At 58.4% G+C, this 20,098-nt stretch overlaps 1 protein-coding gene across 1 annotated transcript; it reads left to right on the top strand.

Moving 5' to 3' along the window:
• Positions 1-11,440: 11,440 nt before the first annotated feature.
• On the top strand, positions 11,441-19,928 carry LOC135972313 (fibrinogen-like protein 1-like protein). The gene is made up of 3 exons (XM_065549858.1): positions 11,441-11,778; positions 13,233-13,343; positions 14,676-19,928. The coding sequence occupies exons 1-3, from the start codon at positions 11,775-11,777 to the stop codon at positions 15,386-15,388; spliced, it is 828 nt and encodes a 275-aa protein (XP_065405930.1). The 5' UTR covers positions 11,441-11,774; the 3' UTR covers positions 15,389-19,928.
• The last annotated feature ends 170 nt before the right edge of the window (positions 19,929-20,098 follow it).

Genomic DNA, 20,098 nt, shown 5'->3' with positions numbered 1-20,098 from the left:
CGCCCCTCTGGGAGGCTGTGCCAGATCCCAGGGCCTGGCAGACAGCTGGGAATGAGGCTCCGATTCATTTCACACCCAGAGACCCCATAGAAGGGCCAAGGGGAGAATAAAGGGCAGGAGGTGAAGCTAGCCCTGAGCCTCTGTCCCACCCCCACCTCCTCAAAAGTGGAGCTCTCCGAGCTTCAGTGGGGCTAGGGGTGGGGCCCTGACACAACGGCCTTTCTGCACCATATGGGGCAGGCAGAGCTCTGCCTAGGCGCAGGGGGAATGGGATGGGGGTAGATCAAGGAAAGGGGGGGAGGGGAATGGGTGTGAGGGAAAGAGCTCCTGTCGCAGATGAAGGAATTTGGGGGCAGAGGAAAGGACCCTGCTCCACAGAGAGGGGAGAGGGTTTCTGTGAGTGCCAGGCGGCTCCATTTCCCCTTCCACTAGCTCCCCATTTACAGAGAGCCAGAGCAGTACCTGCAGCAGAGAGCGGGAGTTGCTGGTGGCCTCAGAGGCACAGGCCCTGCAGCGCCTCGGGCACCTGGCGCAAGTGCCGCATGATACGGAGCTGGTGCATCACATTGGCTGTGACGTCCTCCTGCTGCAAGGGAATGAGAACCTGTCTGAGACTCAGACGCCTCCGAGGAATCACGGGGGATTAACGGCCCCTGGAACCAGCAGCATTTCCACCCAGCCCCAGCCCACCTCTGAGGGATGGGTTCCCCCTCCTGACCCCCAGGATGGAGTCTTGTTGTCCTTCCTAGTGACCTCCAGTGGCAACCCCCCTCCTTGTACGGGGAGCTCCTGCCACTTCCCCCTCAGTGCCCCTGACAGCTGTTCCACCTCCAATCCACAGCTCAAGTTCTCAGACCCCTCTCCTCCAGCCCCACCCAGGTAGGGTAGGGAGGGGACTGTAGCAGGGGGGCAGGAGGGATTCTGGCAGCAGTGAAGTGGGATGTGGGGAGGTTGAGACCTTTCCCCAAGTCACCCCAGCCACTAATGCTGAAGCCGCAGGATGCCAGCCCTGGTGAATGGGACAGATCGGCAGCCCCTGCAGACTGAATCCTCCTGTTCTCTCCAGCAGGGCCGGCTTTAGGAAGGGCGGGGCCCAATTCAAACATTTTTGGCGGGGCCCCGGCAGGGATGACTAACAAAAAAAGTAATGTAAAAAAAAGCCTTTCATTTCTTCCATGTATTATTTACTTTCCATAACTATATAAATAATAAAATTATATATTATGTACATTGCATCATATATGCTGTTGATCGGTTATTAATGAGCTCCGTTTCACATGTGTGGGTCCCCGCCACTTCCTGGGGGTGTGCTAGGGTGACCAGATGTCCTGATTTTATAGGGACAGTCCCGATTTTTGGGTCTTTTTCTTATAGGATCCTATTATCCCCCACCCCTTGTTCCGACTTTTCACACTTGCTGTCTGGTCACCCTAGTGGTGTGCACATGTGTGGGTCCCAGCTGCTCCCTGCCCCCCTCATTGAAGCAGGTGTGCAGGGTTACTGCCCTGGGAACTGCAGGGCACCAGTGGACATGGGGCTGGCTGGAGGCAGGACAGGGGCTCACTGGAGGTAGGGTCTGGCTACAGGCAGGGGAAGGGGTGCGGGGCTGGCTGGAGACAGGGGAGTGTGGGGCTGGCTGTCTTTGGGCAGGGCCGCAGGGGGGTGCGGCAAGGGTTGCCGGGAGACAGGGCAGGGGGTGCGGCAGAGGCTGGCTGTGGGCAGGGGGTGCAGGGCTGGCTGCAGGCAGGGCAGGGGGGTGGGGCTGGTGTGGGCAGAACAGGGGGGGCGGGGCTGGAGGTAGGGCAGGGGTGCCGCAGGGGCTGGCTGCGGACAGGGGGTGCAGGGCTGGCTGGAGACGGGGCTGGCTGCGGGCAGGGCAGAGGGTGCGGGGCTGGTGCGGGGACTGGGTGCAGCAGAGGCAGCTGGAGCCCCGGCCCCTTAAATAGCCCCCGAGTCCCCCGCTATCCCAGGGCTCTGGGGGCTATTTAAAGGGCCCAGGGCTCCCCTGCTTCTACCGCCCCGGCCCTTTAAATAGCCGCGGGAGCCCTGGGGAAGCAGCGGGGCTCCAGTGGCTATTTAAAGGGCCGGGGCGGTAGAGGCAGCGGGAGCTCCGGACTTTTTAAATAGCCCCCAGAGCCCCGCAGCCCTACCCCAGGGCTCCAGCAGTGGGGGTCTGGTAGCAATTTAAAGGGCCTGGGGCTCCGGCCCCTGCTGGGAGCCCTAGGTCCTTTAAATTGCCCCCTGGGGAAGCCGGGCCACCCTGGTACAGCACACCGGCTCTTGCCAGTACACCGTACCGGGGCGTGGGCCCGGGGCCCGATTCAGGGGAATTGGTTGAATTGGCCTAAAGCCGGCTCTGGTGGGGGTATGGCCACAGAGCCGCAGGGAGGGGAACCCTGAGGAGTGGGGGCTGGGTGGGTACTGGGAGTTCCTCCTGAAGGGACGGGGGTTGGCCAAGGTCACTCAGCCCCAGGAAGTGGGGGGGGGGCTGAGGGGAGGGACTGGCCAGGGGCACTCAGAGCTCGGGGGAGCACTCACAGCCCCAGGAGGTGGGTGGGGGAGGGGCGCACAGGATTTCAGGAATTCCCTGGCAGTGAAGAGCTGCTGGCGGCAGGGAGGAGCCATCCGTGACAATCCCCACTTGGGATCCCTGGCTGGGCTAGTGGCTATGGGGGCCCGTGGCCAAGCTGCAGCGGAAGGTGACCTGAAGAAAATGCCTTGGCCTCGGCCTCCGGCTAGGAAGGGCCTGGGCCAGACAATGACCCACCGCGCAGTGTCCCAGCTCCCTGCCCCACACCTGCGTGGCACGGCCCCTCCTCTGTAGGGAGGTTGGCATGTACCTTAGTGCTGCTTCCTCAATCCCCAAAGGCCTCTCCCAGCCAGTCTCTGGCAAGCCCTGCCGTTCAATACGCACATTACCCTGCTGTGACATACCCAGGTTGGGGGGGGGACCCCTCGGGGATGGGGGGGCTGTCACACAGCTGGGCAATTTAACCCAGCTGGGCCGGGTTGACTGTCTCCCTGGAGCTGGGGTCTCAGCCCAGGTGTCTCTCTGCCCTTCCCCCCAGTCGCCCCCGGGCGAGGTGGGAGTGCCCCACGTTGCGTTCCAGCCCCACATTCACACCCACAAGTGCTGGTGGGTTCCAATCCCAGCTGAACACGCCCACCCGGCCCTAGTGCGGAGCAGAAGGGCCCAGCACTGCCCCACAGACCCTCTGGCTCTCCGAGCCCGCTCTTACCCATCATCGCAGCACGTCTGGCCCAGGCTAAACGCTGCTGCTCTGTGCAGAGGGGCTGGAACTTCTCGCTCCTGCCCTACGAGGGGCAGGTGCTGGCTACCGACTGCTCCCCCTAACCCCCACCCTGCTGCGCTCTGGGGATGCTGCCCTGCTGTGGAGCTCTCAGGTGTCTTGAACTGGAATTTGTTTGGAGAGAAACTGCTAAGGAGCCTTATCAGCCCCGAGCAGAAAGTACCTGGGAGCCTGCCTGGGTCGGGCGGGTCTGGTACAGCCTCCCCCCAGATAAGGCTCTTCCCTGGACCTGCCACTGTAGTGAGTCAGTGTGGCTCCCCTCCTGCCCAGAAGAGGGAGCCCACGTGCAGGCACCAGAGTGGATGGAGCCACCGCCACCTGTCCCCGCCCCCCCGGAAGTCAAGGGGCGGGACAGGAAGTATAAAGGCCGGCTGCCAGAGCTCAGTTCGTGGCCAGCCACCACTGGGAGCAGACGTGTGGCCGGGAGCTCCCGACCAGGAGACCTCTGAGGCCTAGACCCTAAGTGGCCTGAGCTACCCCGGGCACGCTACGAGGAGGAGCTGCCGGAGCCCGTCCGCTTCCGTCGCTGGGAGGATCCCTGGGAGCCCCCCCCACTAAACCTGAGGGCGAGACCGCACAAGGACCCCTCCGCCCTGTGACAATGCGGTTCTGGCGGAACCCAACTGAGAGTGCCAACTCAGGACAAATTGCTCAAATAGGGCAGTTACAGCCCAAGGCTGGGGTTTTTTCCACCTCTAAGGCAAACCAAACCAGCCAGACTAAGAGGACTTCAGTCTCACCCCACTGGCTAACTGCAAGTCTCACAAGCAATCTCCTTAGACACTCCAGTTTCCCAGTATTACCACCAGTACCACTCGTTATGGGGACAAATGGTTATGAAAACCAATACCCCAGTAAAAGAAAAAGGTTCTCCTGATCCCAAAGGACCAAGCCCCAGACCCAGGTCAATATACAAATCAGATCTTACCCACAAATCACGCTGTTGCCAATCCTTTAGAATCTAAAATCTAAAGGTTTATTCATAAAAGGAAAAAGATAGAGATGAGAGTTAGAATTGGTTAAATGGAATCAATTACATACAGTAATGGCAAAGTTCTTGGTTCAGGCTTGCAGCAGCGATGGAATAAACTGCAGGTTCAAATCAAGTCTCTGGATTACATCCCCCGCTGGGATGGGTCCTCAGTCCTTTGTTCAAAGCTTCAGCTTGTAGCAAAGTTCCTCCAGAGGTATGAAGCAGGATTGAAGACAAGATGGAGATGAGGCATCAGCCTTATATAGTCTTTTCCAGGTGTAAGAACACCTCTTTGTTCTTACTGTGGAAAATTACAGCAAAATGGAGTCTGGAGTCACATGGGCCAGTCCCTGCATACTTTGCCTTCTCAATGAGTCCATTGTATAGCTGATGGTCCTTAATGGGCCATCAAGCAGGCTAGGCAGAGCTTATCTCAGCTTGTCTGGGATGTCACCCAGGAGCATAGCATAAGTTTGAAATACAGATAGTATAGAGCCAATATTCATAACTTCAACTACAAAAGTGATACACACATATAGACAGCATAATCATAACCAGTAAACCATAACCTTGTCTTAGACACCCCATTTGACCCCCTTTATACAAGATTTGCGTGCCACTACAGGACCTTGGTTGCAACAATGATCTATATGGTCCCAGATTATATCAATAACGTCACACGCCCCTGCTGCTACCCGGAGGAGCCGCCGGAGTGCCGTTGGCCTGACTTCCCGGCAGAGCTACCGGACCTGCCACCGAGCCCTGGCCGAGAGGAGCCCATGCAGATGGACTGGCCCGAGCCCGGCGCGACGAACGAGGTAGGCTTTGAGGGGGATCGTGGAAGTAGCCCGGGGGTAGCCGACCCCGGTCTGACTGCAAACGAATGTGAGCCGATGTCAGTGTGTTGCGGTCTGGATACCCCACTGACCAGCAGCGGCAGTAACCGCTGCTAGGGCCCCGGGCTGGATGCTGCCCTGCTGTGGAGCTCTCAGGTGTCTTGAACTGGAATTTGTTTGGAGAGAAACTGCTAAGGAGCCTTATCAGCCCCGAGCAGAGAGTACCTGGGAGCCTGCCTGGGTCGGGCGGGTCTGGTACAGCCTCCCCCCAGATAAGGCTCTTCCCTGGACCTGCCACCCATTGGAATCTGGAACGATTCCCTCCGAGGTAACACCCGGGGCAGCCAGGGCAGAGCAGGGCACGGCCTGCTCCCCTGGAGCGTTAGGGCTTTCATTAATCAGAGGTGTCAGAGAGCAGGTTGTGATTGTACTTTAAAGCAGCGAAGAAAGTTGGGGGGGCAGAGGAATTGGGTGCTGTGGCCCCCCCATGCCTGGGGCCTATTTGAAAGGCAGCTGTCACATTGTCCCCTTTATCGGGAGTGCCCACTACACCCATCTCATGCAGTCCTCGGCACGAGAAGGGGGAGCATGTTCCCAGCTGAACGGCGTTCGTCCAGGACTCACTGACCCCTATTCCAGGATCGGGGAGTGACCTGAGAGAGAGGTCACCATGTAGCCTGCAATTATCAGTGGCTTCTGGATTCCTCTGGGAAAGGGTTAACCAGGGGCTTAGTTTAGTCCACACTTGGCTTTCTCGGCAGTGCTGGACTCTGGTGGCAGGGAGGGGTCCAGCTCGCACCCTTTTACCTGGCAGGGAAAGTGACCTAAAGGTTAGGATGTTCTCACAGGCTATCGTAGTTACTGGGACCTTGGCAGGGAGGATTGGTGGCTTGTGGGGCATCGGATACCTCCCCTCCTCCTAGAGCTGTGCAGTAACCAGAACATTACCCCCGCGAGGAGAGGGTTTCGGGGACCCTGGGATCTTGGGAGCCAGGGCTTCTCTCAGCAGCCTGGAAGCCCAGGCCCCCCATCAGCCTGTCAAGCAGGTGGGCAGGCGGGCGAGCTGGCAGGGAGCCAAGCAGCTTTCCGTGCGAAACCTGCCTGCTTTCTGTCGGAAGGTTTGTCCAAATCGACGTGTTCCCACGAAACGTTTGGATTTTGACAAGCTGGCAATTTCTGATGGAAAAACAGTTCCACTGGCAAATTCTGACCAGCGCCTCTCCTGACCGCACAGCTCCCTGTATCTTTGCTGAGCGTGGAATCCGAATGGACTTGACACAGGTGGTTGTGCCCTGGGATGCCATCTCAGCCCAGCTCCCCCAGTGCTCCGGCGCTCACATTCTCCTAGTGGTGACGTCTGACCCTGGGGAGATGAAAGGCCTCTGCAGGTTGTTTCCTGCAGTGTGAGCTTTGGCTGCAGGCTTCTGTCCCCAGCCATGGCACGAAGGAATCTGTCTAGCCAGGCTGGGCGTCCTCCCTCATCTGTGGTCAGAGGTCACACGGGCCCTTCCAGTGACCAGGTGGCAGCATCTGGCCCTGGGAAAACAGACATCTGCTGTGTGCTCACCCCAGAGATTTCTTTCTTTCTGAAAACTGAAGAGGCCTCTCTCCTGTAGCCTCAGCAGAGGCTGGGAGGAGGCCAGCAGGCCCTGTGGCCCCCCGCAGACTGGGGGAGGCCCTGACCAGTAGCTCTAAAGGCCAGAAGACCCCACAGGACAGGTGGGGAAAGGGACTGTGACGTTACGTTGCTGTTCCATGGTTCCTTTCTCCTCAGCTGAAGAAGAAACTGAGCCCTGAAGCAAGGCACCAGACTGGCTTGTCCGTGTGGTGACCCAGTATTCACCAGATGGGGGAGAAGGAACAGTGAGGCTGCTGGGTTCCTTCTTCTAAAAAGAAAACAAATCAGAGCATGTTTTTACATCCGGCTTTTGACTCCCCGGCCAACGGGTGTGATCATCCCAGGTAGAAAAGTCAGCCTGTAATGCCCGGCTCCTGCTGGCTGCTCCGATGGAGACTCCACTTCCCCTCTCCTCCCCGTAAGGCAGGGGAACTGCCAGCCACTGCCTGTTACTGTCTCCCCCCAGCAGCAACACTCCTCTGCCTCCCGCCGCCCTCTCCTCTGCTGAGGTCCCCCGTGCCCTGCCCTGGCACCCTCTCTGCTATGGGGTCAGACACGCGGGGAGAGCAGGGCAGGTCTGTGCCCTCAGCCCCGGGGCTCTCGCACAGAGCTCTGCCCTCAGGCCCAGCCCTGAACATCACGGCGTCAGAGGAGCTTCTCCCACTATCACGGCAGCTCCTCCTGTTGGTGCCCAAAGCCCGGGACTCGCACTCAGCCCCTGAAAGCAGGGCCGGCTCCAGGCACCAGCCGACCAAGCACGTGCTTGAGGCGGCATCTGGTAAGGGGCGGCCAATCTTGGGGTGGTGGGGATTTTTTGGAGGGGGGGAGTTTGGTCGCTGGGGGTGGGGTGGGTTGTTTTTGTTTCATCGGCTGGGCGCGTAGGGGGCACTGGGGGGTGGGATTCGGCAGCAGTGCTCCGGGGGGGGGGGTGGCGGCACGGTGGGGCGCTCCGCGCGGGGCGGGGGGCGCTGTTTGGCAGCGCGGCTCGGCGGTGGGGTGTTTGGCGGCGCGGCGCTCGGTGGGAGATATGTGTGGCGGTGGGAGGGTTCAGCAGCACGGCGTGGCGCTCCGTGGTGGGGGGTGTTCGGCGGCGCTCGGTGGGGGGGTTCGACGGCACGGCATTTGGCTGCGCTCCGCGGGGGGGGGGGTGTTCGGCTCCGCGGCGCTCCGCGGGAGACTGGGGGGGTCGGCGGCGCTCCGCGGCGGGGGAGGTGTTTCACAGCTCTCTGCGGGAGGGGGGTGTTTGGATACGTGGCGCTCCTCGAGGGGCTGAGGGGTTCGGCGGTGTGGCGCTCCGCGGGGGTGGGGTGTGTTCGGCAGCGCTTTGCGGGGGGGGGTGTTCGGTGGCGTTCTGTGGGGGGGTTCGACAGCACGGCATTTGGCAGCGCTCCGCGGGGGGGGGGTGTTGGGCTACGCAGCGCTCCGCGGGGGGCTGAGGGGGTCGGCGGCGCTCTGCCGGGGGGGTGTTTGGATGCGTGGCGCTCCTCGGGGGGCTGAGGGGTTCGGCGGTGTCGCGCTCTGCGGGGGTGGGTTGTATTCGGCGGCGCTCTGCGGGGGGCGCGGGGTGTTCGGCTACGCAGCGCTCCGCGGGGGTGGGGTGGCATCGTGGTGCTGAGGGCGTGTGTTATGGCGGCGCTATGGAGGGCGGCACTCTTTTTTTTTTGCTTGGGGCAGCAAAAAAATTAGAGCCAGCCCTGCCTGAGAGTTGGGATCGTTGCAGCACAGCCCAGCCCCAGCTGCTGGGAGAGGAAGGTCACCCCACCGCCCTGGCTGGGAGAGCTGCCATGATCCCCCCATCTGCCAGCCCCAGCACTGTCCTCTGCGCACAAACCCTAGCCTCTCCCCTGCCCCCCACATCTCCCTGAGCCTCCCTCCTGCCTCCCTTAGCCTCCTTCCTGTCCCCATCCCCCTGTACCACCCTCAGCCTCCCTTGGCTCCCCACACCCCGGCCCCCTTAACCTTCCCCCACATTCTTCTGCCCCCTGCCCCCACATGCCCCTGCACCTCCCTCAGCCGCTCTTATATCCCACATGATCACCTCCAACCCCCTCAGCCTCCCCTCTGCCCCATCCCCATGCCCCCCTCAGCCTTCCCCCTGCCCCCCACACTCCCTGGCCCCCTCAGCCTTCTCCCTGCCCCCCACACCCACTACCCCTGTCAGTGTTCCCCCTGCACACTCTGTCTCCCTCATGCCCATATCCCTCTGTCCCCCTCAGCCTGCCCCCATCCCTGCCCCCACATCTCCCTGCAACCCGCTCAGCCTTCCCCCCACACCCCCTCACAGTCCCCATGCGCTGTCCTGGCCCTGAACCATGGCCTCAGCCAGCCTGTGGGCTCGGCTTCAGCCTCCTGGAGCCCAGCGGGAGGTGGCAGCCAGCGTCAGGAGGGCAGCCTGCCTGCCACATGCAGACAGAGCGTGGGGACGGGGCGGCCCTCGCGCAGGCCTCAGCCCCGCTGGCAGCACTGGGAGATGGCGCCATTTTGATGAAGGGACAATTGGCGCCTTTGGCCACGTTTCCATGGGACAGGTGAGAAGCCCCCACAATCCCGAGTCACAATCAGAGCGCGAGGACGGCCGCGCTGCTGCCCCTGTTGTGCATGGGGTTGTCCCAGCACGCCTAGCTGATGGGGGTGATCCTGTCACGGAGTGTGGGGGGACTCAGGGTCCTGCACCCCCGGCTTCCTGCGATTCACCATGACTCTCAGCCAGCCAGTAAAGCAGAAGGTTTATTTAGACAACAGGGACACAGTTCAAGACAGGTCCCGCAGGCACAGAAAACAGGACCCCCTCAGTTAGGTCCATCTTGGGGTCCTCGGGCACCCCAGCCCCCTTGGGAGGTCAGAGCCCTGTCTGCCTCCCAGCCATTCCACCAGCCAGCTCCTGAAACTCTCCCTTCAGGGACCTCTCCCACAGCCTTTGTTCAGTTTCCCGGGCCAAGGTGTCACCTGGCCTCTAACCCCTTCCTGGGTTCTCATGTTACATGCTCAGGTATTCTCCGGTCAGTCTCCCATCCCCCAATGCAGACTATCCCAGCCACACTCCCCTGTCAGCATTCAAAGACCACAGTAAGAACAGTCCCTGTTCGTCACAGATGCGTAGCCAGAATCAGCCAGAATCCACTGGAAGCTGCTTTACCAGTTTGTTGGGGCAGCCAGACTTATGGGGCCGGCTGCAGCTGGCATTCAGGGTGTGCGGGCGGGGGGGAGGAGGCAGCATGAATTGCATGTGGGAGATTCATTCGTTGTTTGTGTGACAGCACAAACTCCCCCTCATCCCAAAACCTGGTCCTCAAATGAGCAGACTGGAGCACATCACACTAAGCCAACTGGTCCCACGTGCAACAAAATAAACAGGTCCCATCTCGTGTCCTTTGTTGCACATTTCGATGGCGTGTGCCAGGTGCTGGCAGGTTGCAGGGTCGAGAAGCGTGCATGCGGGTGAACCGCCTGGGTGCTCTTTTCCAGAACTATACGGACGTGGAGCTGTTCCCTCTAATGCACCAGTTCCTGCCCCCTGTATCCCAGCCAGAGAGCTGGGACACAGAGAGCAGCTGCCTTGACAGTCGCTGAATGAATCCAGTTTGATCCTCTTCCCTGTGGGACAGATGCAGCAGCAGCGCAGTCTCGCTCCAGCCCATCCCACTCAGGTATCTCCTCACCCGGCCGTGACCTGTCGGGACAATGGCGGGGGGAGGGGGGGTTCAGTCTCTGTAACCCCACGTGCGAAGCAGGGGTTAGTGATACCAAATGGAACTGAAAGTCTGAGGGGGGTGGGGAGAGGGGTTCCCACCGGGTGTGTGGGTTTGGTGAAAGGCGCCTACAAAACGTTGGGTCTGCCCAGTGCTTAAAGACAGAGCTGACTGGACTCAGCTGGAAGTCCTGGTTTCTTCTCAGTGATCCCTAGAGCTGAAAACACTGTGAAGCTGGTTTGCCTGGGCACCATAGAGCCGGTGCTGTGGTGAAAGACAGTACAGGGGGGAGCAGCAGCGAGGTTCCCCCTAGCCAGGGAAGTCACTAAGAGCTGGACTCACTCCGGGCTGGAGGCCCCTCACAGTATGGCATCGCAGCTCCAGGCAGAGACGGCAGCATGGAGCAGCAGCGGTGCAGAGCAGAGGCAGAGGCATCCCTGTCCCACCCCTTCTCTCCCTGGGGCAGGAGGCGAACCCCCCCCCGAACCCCCCCTGAACTCTCAAACTCTGCTGAGCTGGACCCGTAAACCGGGCAAGGGGCTAGCAGAGGGAAAATGGGAGGGGTGTGCCAAAGGGACATTCGTCCATTGGACTCTCTCATCCCAAGCTGGGAAACTGAGGCAAGGGGCTGCTGCCCAATGGATTGTAGGGCGGGCGTTTCACTCACAGTTCACATACTGCTGAGTCACTCTTGTGATGGTTTCCCCAGTTCATGCTGCGTTTCTTTCTCCTCTAAATAAAAGTTCTCGTGTGTTAGACACAGACTCAGCGCTCGCGACGGGGGAACAGCTGCCTGTTAGGGGCGTGCTGGTCAGTTTCCCAGATTTCTGGGCGGGACACTCCAGCTGGTTCTGCTTTGCAATGATAAGAGGAACCCCGAGATCCTGATTCTTGTCCTTGTCACTGCCAATACCACCTGGAACAAGCATTACACCCCCATCACGTTCTGCACAACCCCCGTTCCTGCCATCTCCTCTGGCTTGATCCTCTCCATTTAGTGCGTCCTTTGTCTGGAAGGCCGATGATACGGTAATGCCGCAGAGTTCCACTGAGAAATTAAATCCCTGGCTCACACCTGCCCGGCTTCAGAAACGTTGGCATTCTCGGCGAGGAGGGAGGGAGCCCAAGAAATCTGGTATCTGCGGTAAATAAAGGCTGGGCAGACGTTCCGGAGGGGGCTCCCTCCCTGCCCACAGGCCAGGCTTGAGGCCAGCGGTTGAGAAAGCAAGATAAGCTGGGTGTGGAGTGGCGCTTTCCCCATAAAGGCATGGAGCCCCGGCTCTGGTTTCTGATGTAGAAGTGGGACGCTTCAGGTTGCTAACTCGCCCGCTCAGCTGCAGTGTCGGGATGGGTGAGTTTTATTGAAATGCCCAGTATTTCACACAGCCTGGAGATGTAGGGCCAGAGCCTGGTGGTGGGCACCAGAGCCCCAGGCGGTGTGGGCACGTGGGGGAGGTGCAGTGGCAGGGCATGCTATGTGGCCCCTGTGGGACACCATGTTCCCTGAGTGCCCGGGCACAGGAAGGAACGTGCCCAGACAGACGCAGTAACTACCGCATAGAGAGGGGCAGCCTGCACTCCTCTCAGTGCCGCCCCTCAGCCCGGGCAGGTGCACAAGGGGGAGGGGAGCCCTGGTGCATCCTCTGCTTTCCCGACCCTGCCTGGCCGAGGCACAAGGGCCGGGGGCGCATTGAGGTACATGCTGCTTTTCCTTTGAAACGGAGCAGCATTTCCCCCAGCAAGTGCATGAGCTGGGTGAATGAGCCGGTTTCTGGCCAAGAGTCTGGATTGCTCTGGGCTGCTGATCCCGGCAAGGTCATTGTGAATCCCTGCGCTGAGTGCTGAAGGTGGCCTGGGAAAAGCATGTGTGGGGAGGGGGAGGGGTGTCTATGTTAATCCCGGCTGAAATAAATGGCCATGCCCTTGCTAGGGCAGCGCTTACAGTGCACCCCTCAGGGACCCGGAGCCATTTTGAACTCTTTTTGCCCAGGACTGTGGCCCCTGGCGACTCTGCCCACTTTAAGCCTGGCCTGAGCTGGGCCCACAGAATAGCTGCAGTGTCAGCAGCGTGTCCCCCTCTGGGCTGCTGGGCTGCAGTGCAGGGGGCAGCATGCCTGGCGTGGGGCACACAGCAGCTCTGTGCCCTGGGCCCCTCTCACCTGGAGCTCATCTGAGGGGGGGCAGAGCCCTGCCGGAGGCTGCCCAGCTGCTGTCTCTGTGTGGGTGAGCGGGCACTGCCCTCCGGCTGGTGGTAGTGACTGTGGACGGGGGGAGCTGGGACAGAGGGGGTTGCTCCGAGCAGCACTCCCCTTGCAGCGGTGCAGCGCGGGGAGAGAGGAGGCAGCTCCTTCCCCACCACAGGGAGCGCTCCAGCCGGCCCTGACCCGCCCGGGACCCGGGAGCCAGGACATCGGAGCCGCAATCTTTGAATGGTTTTTACCATGCAGCTGGGTCCCAGCTGTGTGCTAATCGGGCCGGCTGCAGAGACGGAGACAGTGGCCGGGCCGGGGGAGAGGTTAATGGTGGGCTTCACCCCGTCTCCAGAGACTTGGGCCCACCCCGCCCATGCTGAGCCCCTTTGAACATCCAGCCATGTCCTGCGGTGCCTACCTGGGAGCTGAGCTCTTCTGAAAATCTGGCCCAGTAGTTGAGCCCTCTGAAAACTCTGGCCTTAGTGTCTAAGGGTAACATTTTCAAGAGTGGCTAAGTCACTTAAGTGCCTAAATCCCAGTGACTTCTAGTGGGATTTAGGCACTTGTGAAACTCTCTCCTGGTCTCATGTCCAGCGGTTTCTGTCCCCTGCAGGGTTCCAGTCCAGCTCTCTCCTGCTTCTGTCTGTGCTGTCCATGATGGCGCTCCTTTGCGTAGTCCCCGTGCAGGGCAACGGCGCCCTGGCCCACAAGAAGGTCGAGAGGGGTGAGTAGAGAACCCGTCGGAGAGCTTCTATCATCTGCCATATCCGAGATCAGGGCATCGTGGGCCTGATTCTGCTCCTCTCCCCCATGCCGGGGTCACCCCTAGATCCACTTATCCACTGAATGCACCTTCCAGCCCCCCCGCCAGCGCTGGGCCCAAAGAAACGCTGAGTTCTCCGAAGGGATCGCAAGGCCGGCCTGCGCTAGTGAGCCCACTACTCCCATTCGCAGGCCTCCAGTGCCTGGGAATGGGCCAGCCGGGGTGGGGGAGGTGCTGCTCGACTGGCTGTTTGCTTTACACAGCTTCGTTATCCCTTTCTCCGGTAACGGCTGCCAAGCCCCCGGCAGTGACTGAAGAGCGCTGGTGCCAACCGCAGGGCAGCGTTTGGGAACCAGGCACCCCCCCAAATTGGCTGGGAGTTCTACCCTTCCATCTCACCAACTCCTATACTAGGGCTAGCCCCGGCTAACAGCTGGGGATCTCTCGCTCATGCCTAGAAGCCTTGCGCCCAGAGTCCAGGGAGCAGGGAGAGCCAGTTCCTCCTTGTCAGGGGTTTTCATTCCCTTCTCCCCACACCTCCAGCGGCTCTGGGAGCTGCTCAGGGGCTTGCCCAGGCAGGCAAGGGGCCGAACCAGCTCCAGAGGTGGCCCTGAGCCCCTGCCCCCGCAGTGCTCAGCAGCTCCTCCCCCTCGGCTCACCCATGGGGGAGGGGCACACAGGGGGATTGTCTGGGGGGTAGGGGAGCTGGGGGGCTCAGGCTCGAGGGAGGACCCTGGGGAGGGGAGGGGCAGTTTCCACCCCAAAGACAAGCCCCTTGATAGGATGTCTGGAATTTTCAAAGGTGCCACAGGGAGTTGGGTGCCTAAATCCCACTGAATTCCAATCACAGTCGGGTGTCAAACTCCCTTAGGCTCTTTGAAAACTCCCATTTAAATTATCACCAATGGGTTTCATAATTAACATTCCCTGAGATGGATCTGGCAGCGTCTCCCCCACCCTCCCCAAACGATTTCTTCAGCAGTACGGACTCAGGAAGGATACAGAGCCTTGGTTTACACTTGATTCATCTCTTCAAGGTTTCTTCAAAACCAGCAGAGCAAGAAACTATTCTTATTTTATTTTATTGGTAAAATGAAAGTGTAAGATCTGGAGCTGGATTCTGTGGCCAGGAATGGCCGGGGCGGATTCTGTGGCTGTAGTATTGTGAAATACACAGGACCTGCCTCTAAAACCCAGCCTCCAGTTACCCCAGGCTGATTTGATCGAGCTAGCTAGCGCTCTCTCTCCCCCCCCCCCACCTGGCCCCTTAACCTGATGTTCGTGGCATTTCAGGGTTCCCCAAAGACTGCAGCAAGATTCCCAGGGACAGCCCCAGCGGGGTCCATGTCATCCAGCCGGCTGGCTCTCCCCCTCGAGTGGTGTGGTGTGACATGGACACCGAAGGCAAAGGCTGGACCGTTGTCCAGAGAAATTCTTACAACACAGAGATCACCTGGAAGGAGTCCTGGAGCACCTACAAGTACGGCTTTGGGAATGTGCAGCAGGATTACTGGCTGGGCAACGAGTACCTGTCCCTGCTCACGCGGCAGAACACCTACAAGGTCCGCTTTGTGGTGGAGGACAAATCCAACAACACCCGCTACGCAGAGTATGACATCTTCAGTGTCGAGGGTGAGCCCAGCGGGTACCCGCTGAGGCTGGGCAGGTACTCTGGGGACGGTGAGGACTATCTCACCACCTACCACTCCGGCCTGGGGGGCATACACGACAACATGAAGTTCAGCACAAGTGACAAGGATCAGGACCAGGCCAGTGGGAATTGCGCAAGTAGCTATGGAGGCTGGTGGTATGACAAGTGTCAGAACGTCCTGCTCAATGGGAAAGGCTACATCTACTGGGCAGGGTTCTGTAAGAGTGGGGAGTGCAAGTCTTCCCTCATCCTGGTTAAGCCAAGCAGAGAAAGAACACAGACGTGTGCTGGGTCTGGCAGGAGGAGCCCATCCTCCTTGGGAGCCAGCGCCGCTAAGAAGGGGAGACAATATTAGATCAGACATGGCGCGCCATCCCCCACCTAATCAGTGCAGTCCCTGCAATGCCTCCACTCTGCTCACCCCCTTCCCTGTTGGCTTCTGCACGGTAAATCCCCTGGAATAAATGCTGAGAGCCGACCCCGCCGGTGCGTTCGAATGACACGAAGATTGTGATTGGTGTGTATAACTGGACCCCCTCTTCCACTCTGCCTCGCTGGAATCCATGTCACTCACTACGACTTTAGACCCACATTAACCTCTGCTTCTCCCAGCCCTGCCACTGCCCCTTGGCATTAGTGATCAATGAATCATGACACTGGATTTCTAGCAACTGTCATTGAGCATTTAAATGGGGGATGACTCAAAGCCAGGACTTTACATCTGAATCCTGCATGTATTAGCAGTGGTGAGTTTGGGTTCAAAAACCTGGCCTCTGTGTTTTTAATCAATATCGTTATTACATGAGAGAACATTGCAACAGTAATAAGCTGCTGATAAACCACTGAGATTAGATAGACGTGCAACGAAACCACACAATAAAGATATTGGTGTCCCTCTTCAACCCAAGGGGCTAGTCAAAGTTTGGGGCCCTGGGGATGTTCCAGTGGGGAGCAGAAATTGGCAGTGGAGTCTGGTAATTTTTTGATGTCTTGTTTATTGACAAGGAACATACAGAGTCCTGCTTCTCCAAACACAGCAGGAACCAACACCAGGGATTAGCCTCCCTGCTCTCAGTTCCAAGCCTCTTTAGCCAGCACCTGGCCCAAAAGCTCTCTATGCTCCTCCCAAGATCACACCATGCTCACAGGCTCTGCTCGGCTTTCCTGCTCTGCCTCCGTGTCCTGGCTGCACTGCCCGGCTTGTCTCTGTCACACACACACCAGCTCAGCACGACACTCCGTGGCATCCTCTGCCCACCTGGGGCTAGTTTCTGGGCACACGCCATCATGGCTTGTTCTACACGAGGCCCCCCTTACCTGTTGCTTCCAGCTGTCTTAAATGAAGAGTGCATCCTCACAGCTGTGTCAATGAGATTTTAACTCCCCCCATAACATGGTATAATCCAGCTCCTAGCAGTATATTTATCTATCAGGCTGACATCCTCTGAGCATCTCTGAGCATTTCCTGCCTGTTTGGCTTCAGTCACTTCAATCAAAGTTCATTGTGACCGGATGCTGAACACCATTAATGCTAACAGCCAGGGGCAGGAGCACCCCCCGAACAGGGAAAGAACAGGCTAAAGAACAAGTCATCTGGGCCTGATGAAGTTCACCCTCGGGCAGGGCTCCCAAATCTTGGGCTGTAGCCCAAAGATGGGCCATGACGTAGTCCTGGCTGGTCCACTGGCAGGGGTGAAGATGGGGGGAATGTGAAGGGGCATTGTCCCCTCCCAAACTGCATCTTTCCAGTCCCCTCCTGACTATGGCCCTTCAGTGCATCCCCAGGACACAAGGCCCTGTCTAATTGGCCTTCCTGACAGAGCCTGCGTGGAGAGCGTGCGTAGGGGGGAGTTTGGGGGGCAGGTTTGGAAAGAGGGGTGTTTTCAGGGGGAGGGAAGCTGGGAGCCGCTGAGGTGCAGCTGGAAGGTTTCCTCCTCCCTCCTCAGCATCTGGGGTGCAGACAGGGGGGAGGGGGTTGCTATTTTGCAGTTGGGATTATCAGGGACCCCGCCCCCCCCCCCCCCGTGCACTAAGCTGTCCCCTCCATCTCGGTTGCTGGTGGTGAGGTGGGGGGGTGCTGTTTTGCAGTGGGGGAGCGGGGGATCCCCCTGCCCAGGGCACTGACCTCTCCCCTTCCCGCCTCCCATCTCCACTGTCTGTGCTGGGAGCCACCCCCACCCCCCACTCTGCCCATTGCAGGCTGCGCTTGGTGCCCTCCCCAGCCACCTATCCCTCGCCAGGCTGGAGCATGACGCTGCAAGCGGGGACATCCTCAGCCTGTCCCGGGCAACCAGCTCGCTCAGCCGTTTTGCTGCCTGGGGGCTCCCTGCCAAACCCAGGGTTCCCCTGCACCATTCCCCCCGACTTGGGGTCCCACCCACACCCCAACTCCCCCCGGAACATGGCTACCCCTCCCCTTCCCAAACAACCTGAACTCTTCATACGCCACACCCACCCCCGCCCCTCCCCATAAGCCACCTGGCAGCAGTGCCCTCCATCGGACCAAACTGCTCTCCATGTCGCCCTCCCACCCCCACCCCCCAGGGCCAGGCTGGCGCTCTCTGGGGCTGGACCCCGGCTGTGACTGGGGTTTCAGCACTCCTGCTTCACAGATGTATACAGAGCACTGTATAACCAGAGTTGTCATAACTAGAAAGGGAAGGGTAACAGCTCTCCTGTGTACAGTACTATAAAATCCCTCCTGGCCAGAGACTCCAAAATCCTTTTACCTATAAAGGGTTAAGGAGCTCGGATAACCTGGCTGACACCTGACCCAAAGGACCAATAAGGGGACAAGATACTTTCAAATCTTGGTGGGGAGAAGGCTTTTGTTTGTGCTCTTTGTTTGGGAAGTCATTCGCTCTTGGGACTGAGAGGGACCAGACATCAATCCAGGTTCTCCACATCTTTCTGAACAAGTCTTTCATATTTCAAACTTGTAAGTAAACAGCCAGGCAAGGCGTGTTAGTTTTTACTTTGTTTTCTCAACATGTAAATGTACCTTTTACTAGAGTGTTTACCTCTGTTTGCTGTACGTTGAATCCGATTTCTAACGCAGCGTTTTGCTCTGGCCTATTGCTCTTTAAGTTTGATTACCCTGTAAAGTTATTTTCCATCCTGATTTTACAGAGATGTTTTTTACCTTTTTTCTTTAATTAAAAGCCTTCTTTTAAAGAACCTGATTGATTTCTCCTTGTTTTAAGATCCAAGGGGTTTGGATCTTGATCCACCAGGAGTTGGTGGGAGGAAGGACGGGAATGGTTAATTTCTCCTTGTTTTTAGATCCAAGGGGGTTGGATCTGTATTCACCAGGGAATTGGTGAAAGGTTTCTCAAGGCTTCCCAGGGAAGGGAATCCACTTGGGAATGGTGGCAGTGGACCAGATCTAAGCTGGTAGTTAAGCTTAGCAGTTTTCATGCAGGCCCCCACATTTGTACCCTAAAGTTCAGAGTGGGGAAGCAGCCTTGACAAGAGTCTAGTGACTCTCTCACCCTGGGCTCTCCCCAGTATAGACTCTTGTTCACACTAGTCAAATGATGTTCAAATGCTGAGAAGGAGCAGGGAAGAGGCACAGAAATGACTTGTGGCCTGGCCAGCACACCTTCGAGCAGGCAACCCGAGGGGCTGCAGCTAGTCAGCTTGACTAAGCAGTTCCGAGCTCTGTCATTAAGGTCTCTAGTCACCCAGCAGGAGGAGGTAGCTGCATTTCAGGTTTTTGCTCTAGCAGACAAAGGTGTAAGGAGAGCTGGCAAAGCTGATGTTAGAAACATTGACATTGGAAATCCATGTAAGTGTAGAAGAGTGACGGAACCAATCGTGCGGGGACGTGGGAATTCACTCTCACCTGGCCTCTGGGGATGGAGGCAGCACGTGGCTGGCACTTCTCGCTCCTGCCGTACGAGGGGCAGGTGCTGCTACCGACTGCTCCCCCTAACCCCCGCCCTGCTGCGCTCTGGGGATGCTGCCCTGCTGTGGAGCTCTCAGGTGTCTTGAACTGGAATTTGTTTGGAGAGAAACTGCTAAGAAGCCTTATCAGCCCCGAGCAGAGAGTACCTGGGAGCCTGACTGGGTCGGGCGGGTCTGGTCCAGCCTCCCCCAGATAAGGCTCTTCCCTGGACCTGCCACCCATTGGAATCTGGAACGATTCCCTCCGAGGTAACACCCGGGGCAGCCAGGGCAGGGCAGGGCACGGCCTGCTCCCCTGGAGCATTAGGGCTTTCAGGAGTGAGAGGTGCCAGCAGAGCAGGTTGTACGTTAAAGCAGCGAAGGCAGTTGGGGGGCAGAGGAATTGGGTGCTTTGCCATTGCACTTGATCAGCTCAATTTGAAAATTCTTTCAAAGGAAATCCAGATGTATACATCTGACTGGGGTACATGTACACACATACACACGCACACTCACATGTGCACACACTCATGTGCACATACACGTACACACATGTACACATACATATATATACAGACGTACACATACACGCACACACGCTGTCCCTGGAGCGCCCCAGGATGCGACTGACGGGGTGGCTGGCTATTATGGAGGCAGAAGGGGGTTGGGAGAAAATAATCAAGAAGAACTTTTGCTGAAAATGCAAACCTAAGCTGGAAATCTGTGCAGGGCTGGGCTCAGCGAAAATGATCTTTTGAGCTGCTCTTATTAACCGTGGTCCTGTACTTCCTGGTTTGCGTCGGACCCAGGCAGGAGACTGGGCTGCTCTCAGCTGTAGAAGCCATTGGAATGAGCCAGGTCGGAATGAGCCAGGCCCTCAGAGCCTTCTGCCACCAATCGCCCCAGCAGTCACTGATCCACACCAAACCACGTCCTTCCAGTCAGGCAGTTTCATATGCACACGTCAAACCCTTGGTTTGCCACTCAGACACCACGGTGATGGGCACAGTAAGGACCGAGAGACGCTAAACAGGCAGACAGACAAGGAAATAGTGGCCCTGCCTACAGTGTGTGTGTGTGGTGCAAACGGATGAACACCAGTTGCTGGCTGAAGGCACAACTTTAATTCCCGCATCTCCTGTCTGACAGCTATCGTTCGCTTGGCAGCCTGAGCTCCGAT

This window comes from Chrysemys picta, chromosome 6 (genome assembly GCF_011386835.1).
Source record: "Chrysemys picta bellii isolate R12L10 chromosome 6, ASM1138683v2, whole genome shotgun sequence".
NCBI lineage: Eukaryota > Metazoa > Chordata > Testudines > Emydidae > Chrysemys > Chrysemys picta.
Note: the sequence above shows the minus strand (reverse complement) of the source record. Positions and strands in the feature narration are given on the sequence as shown.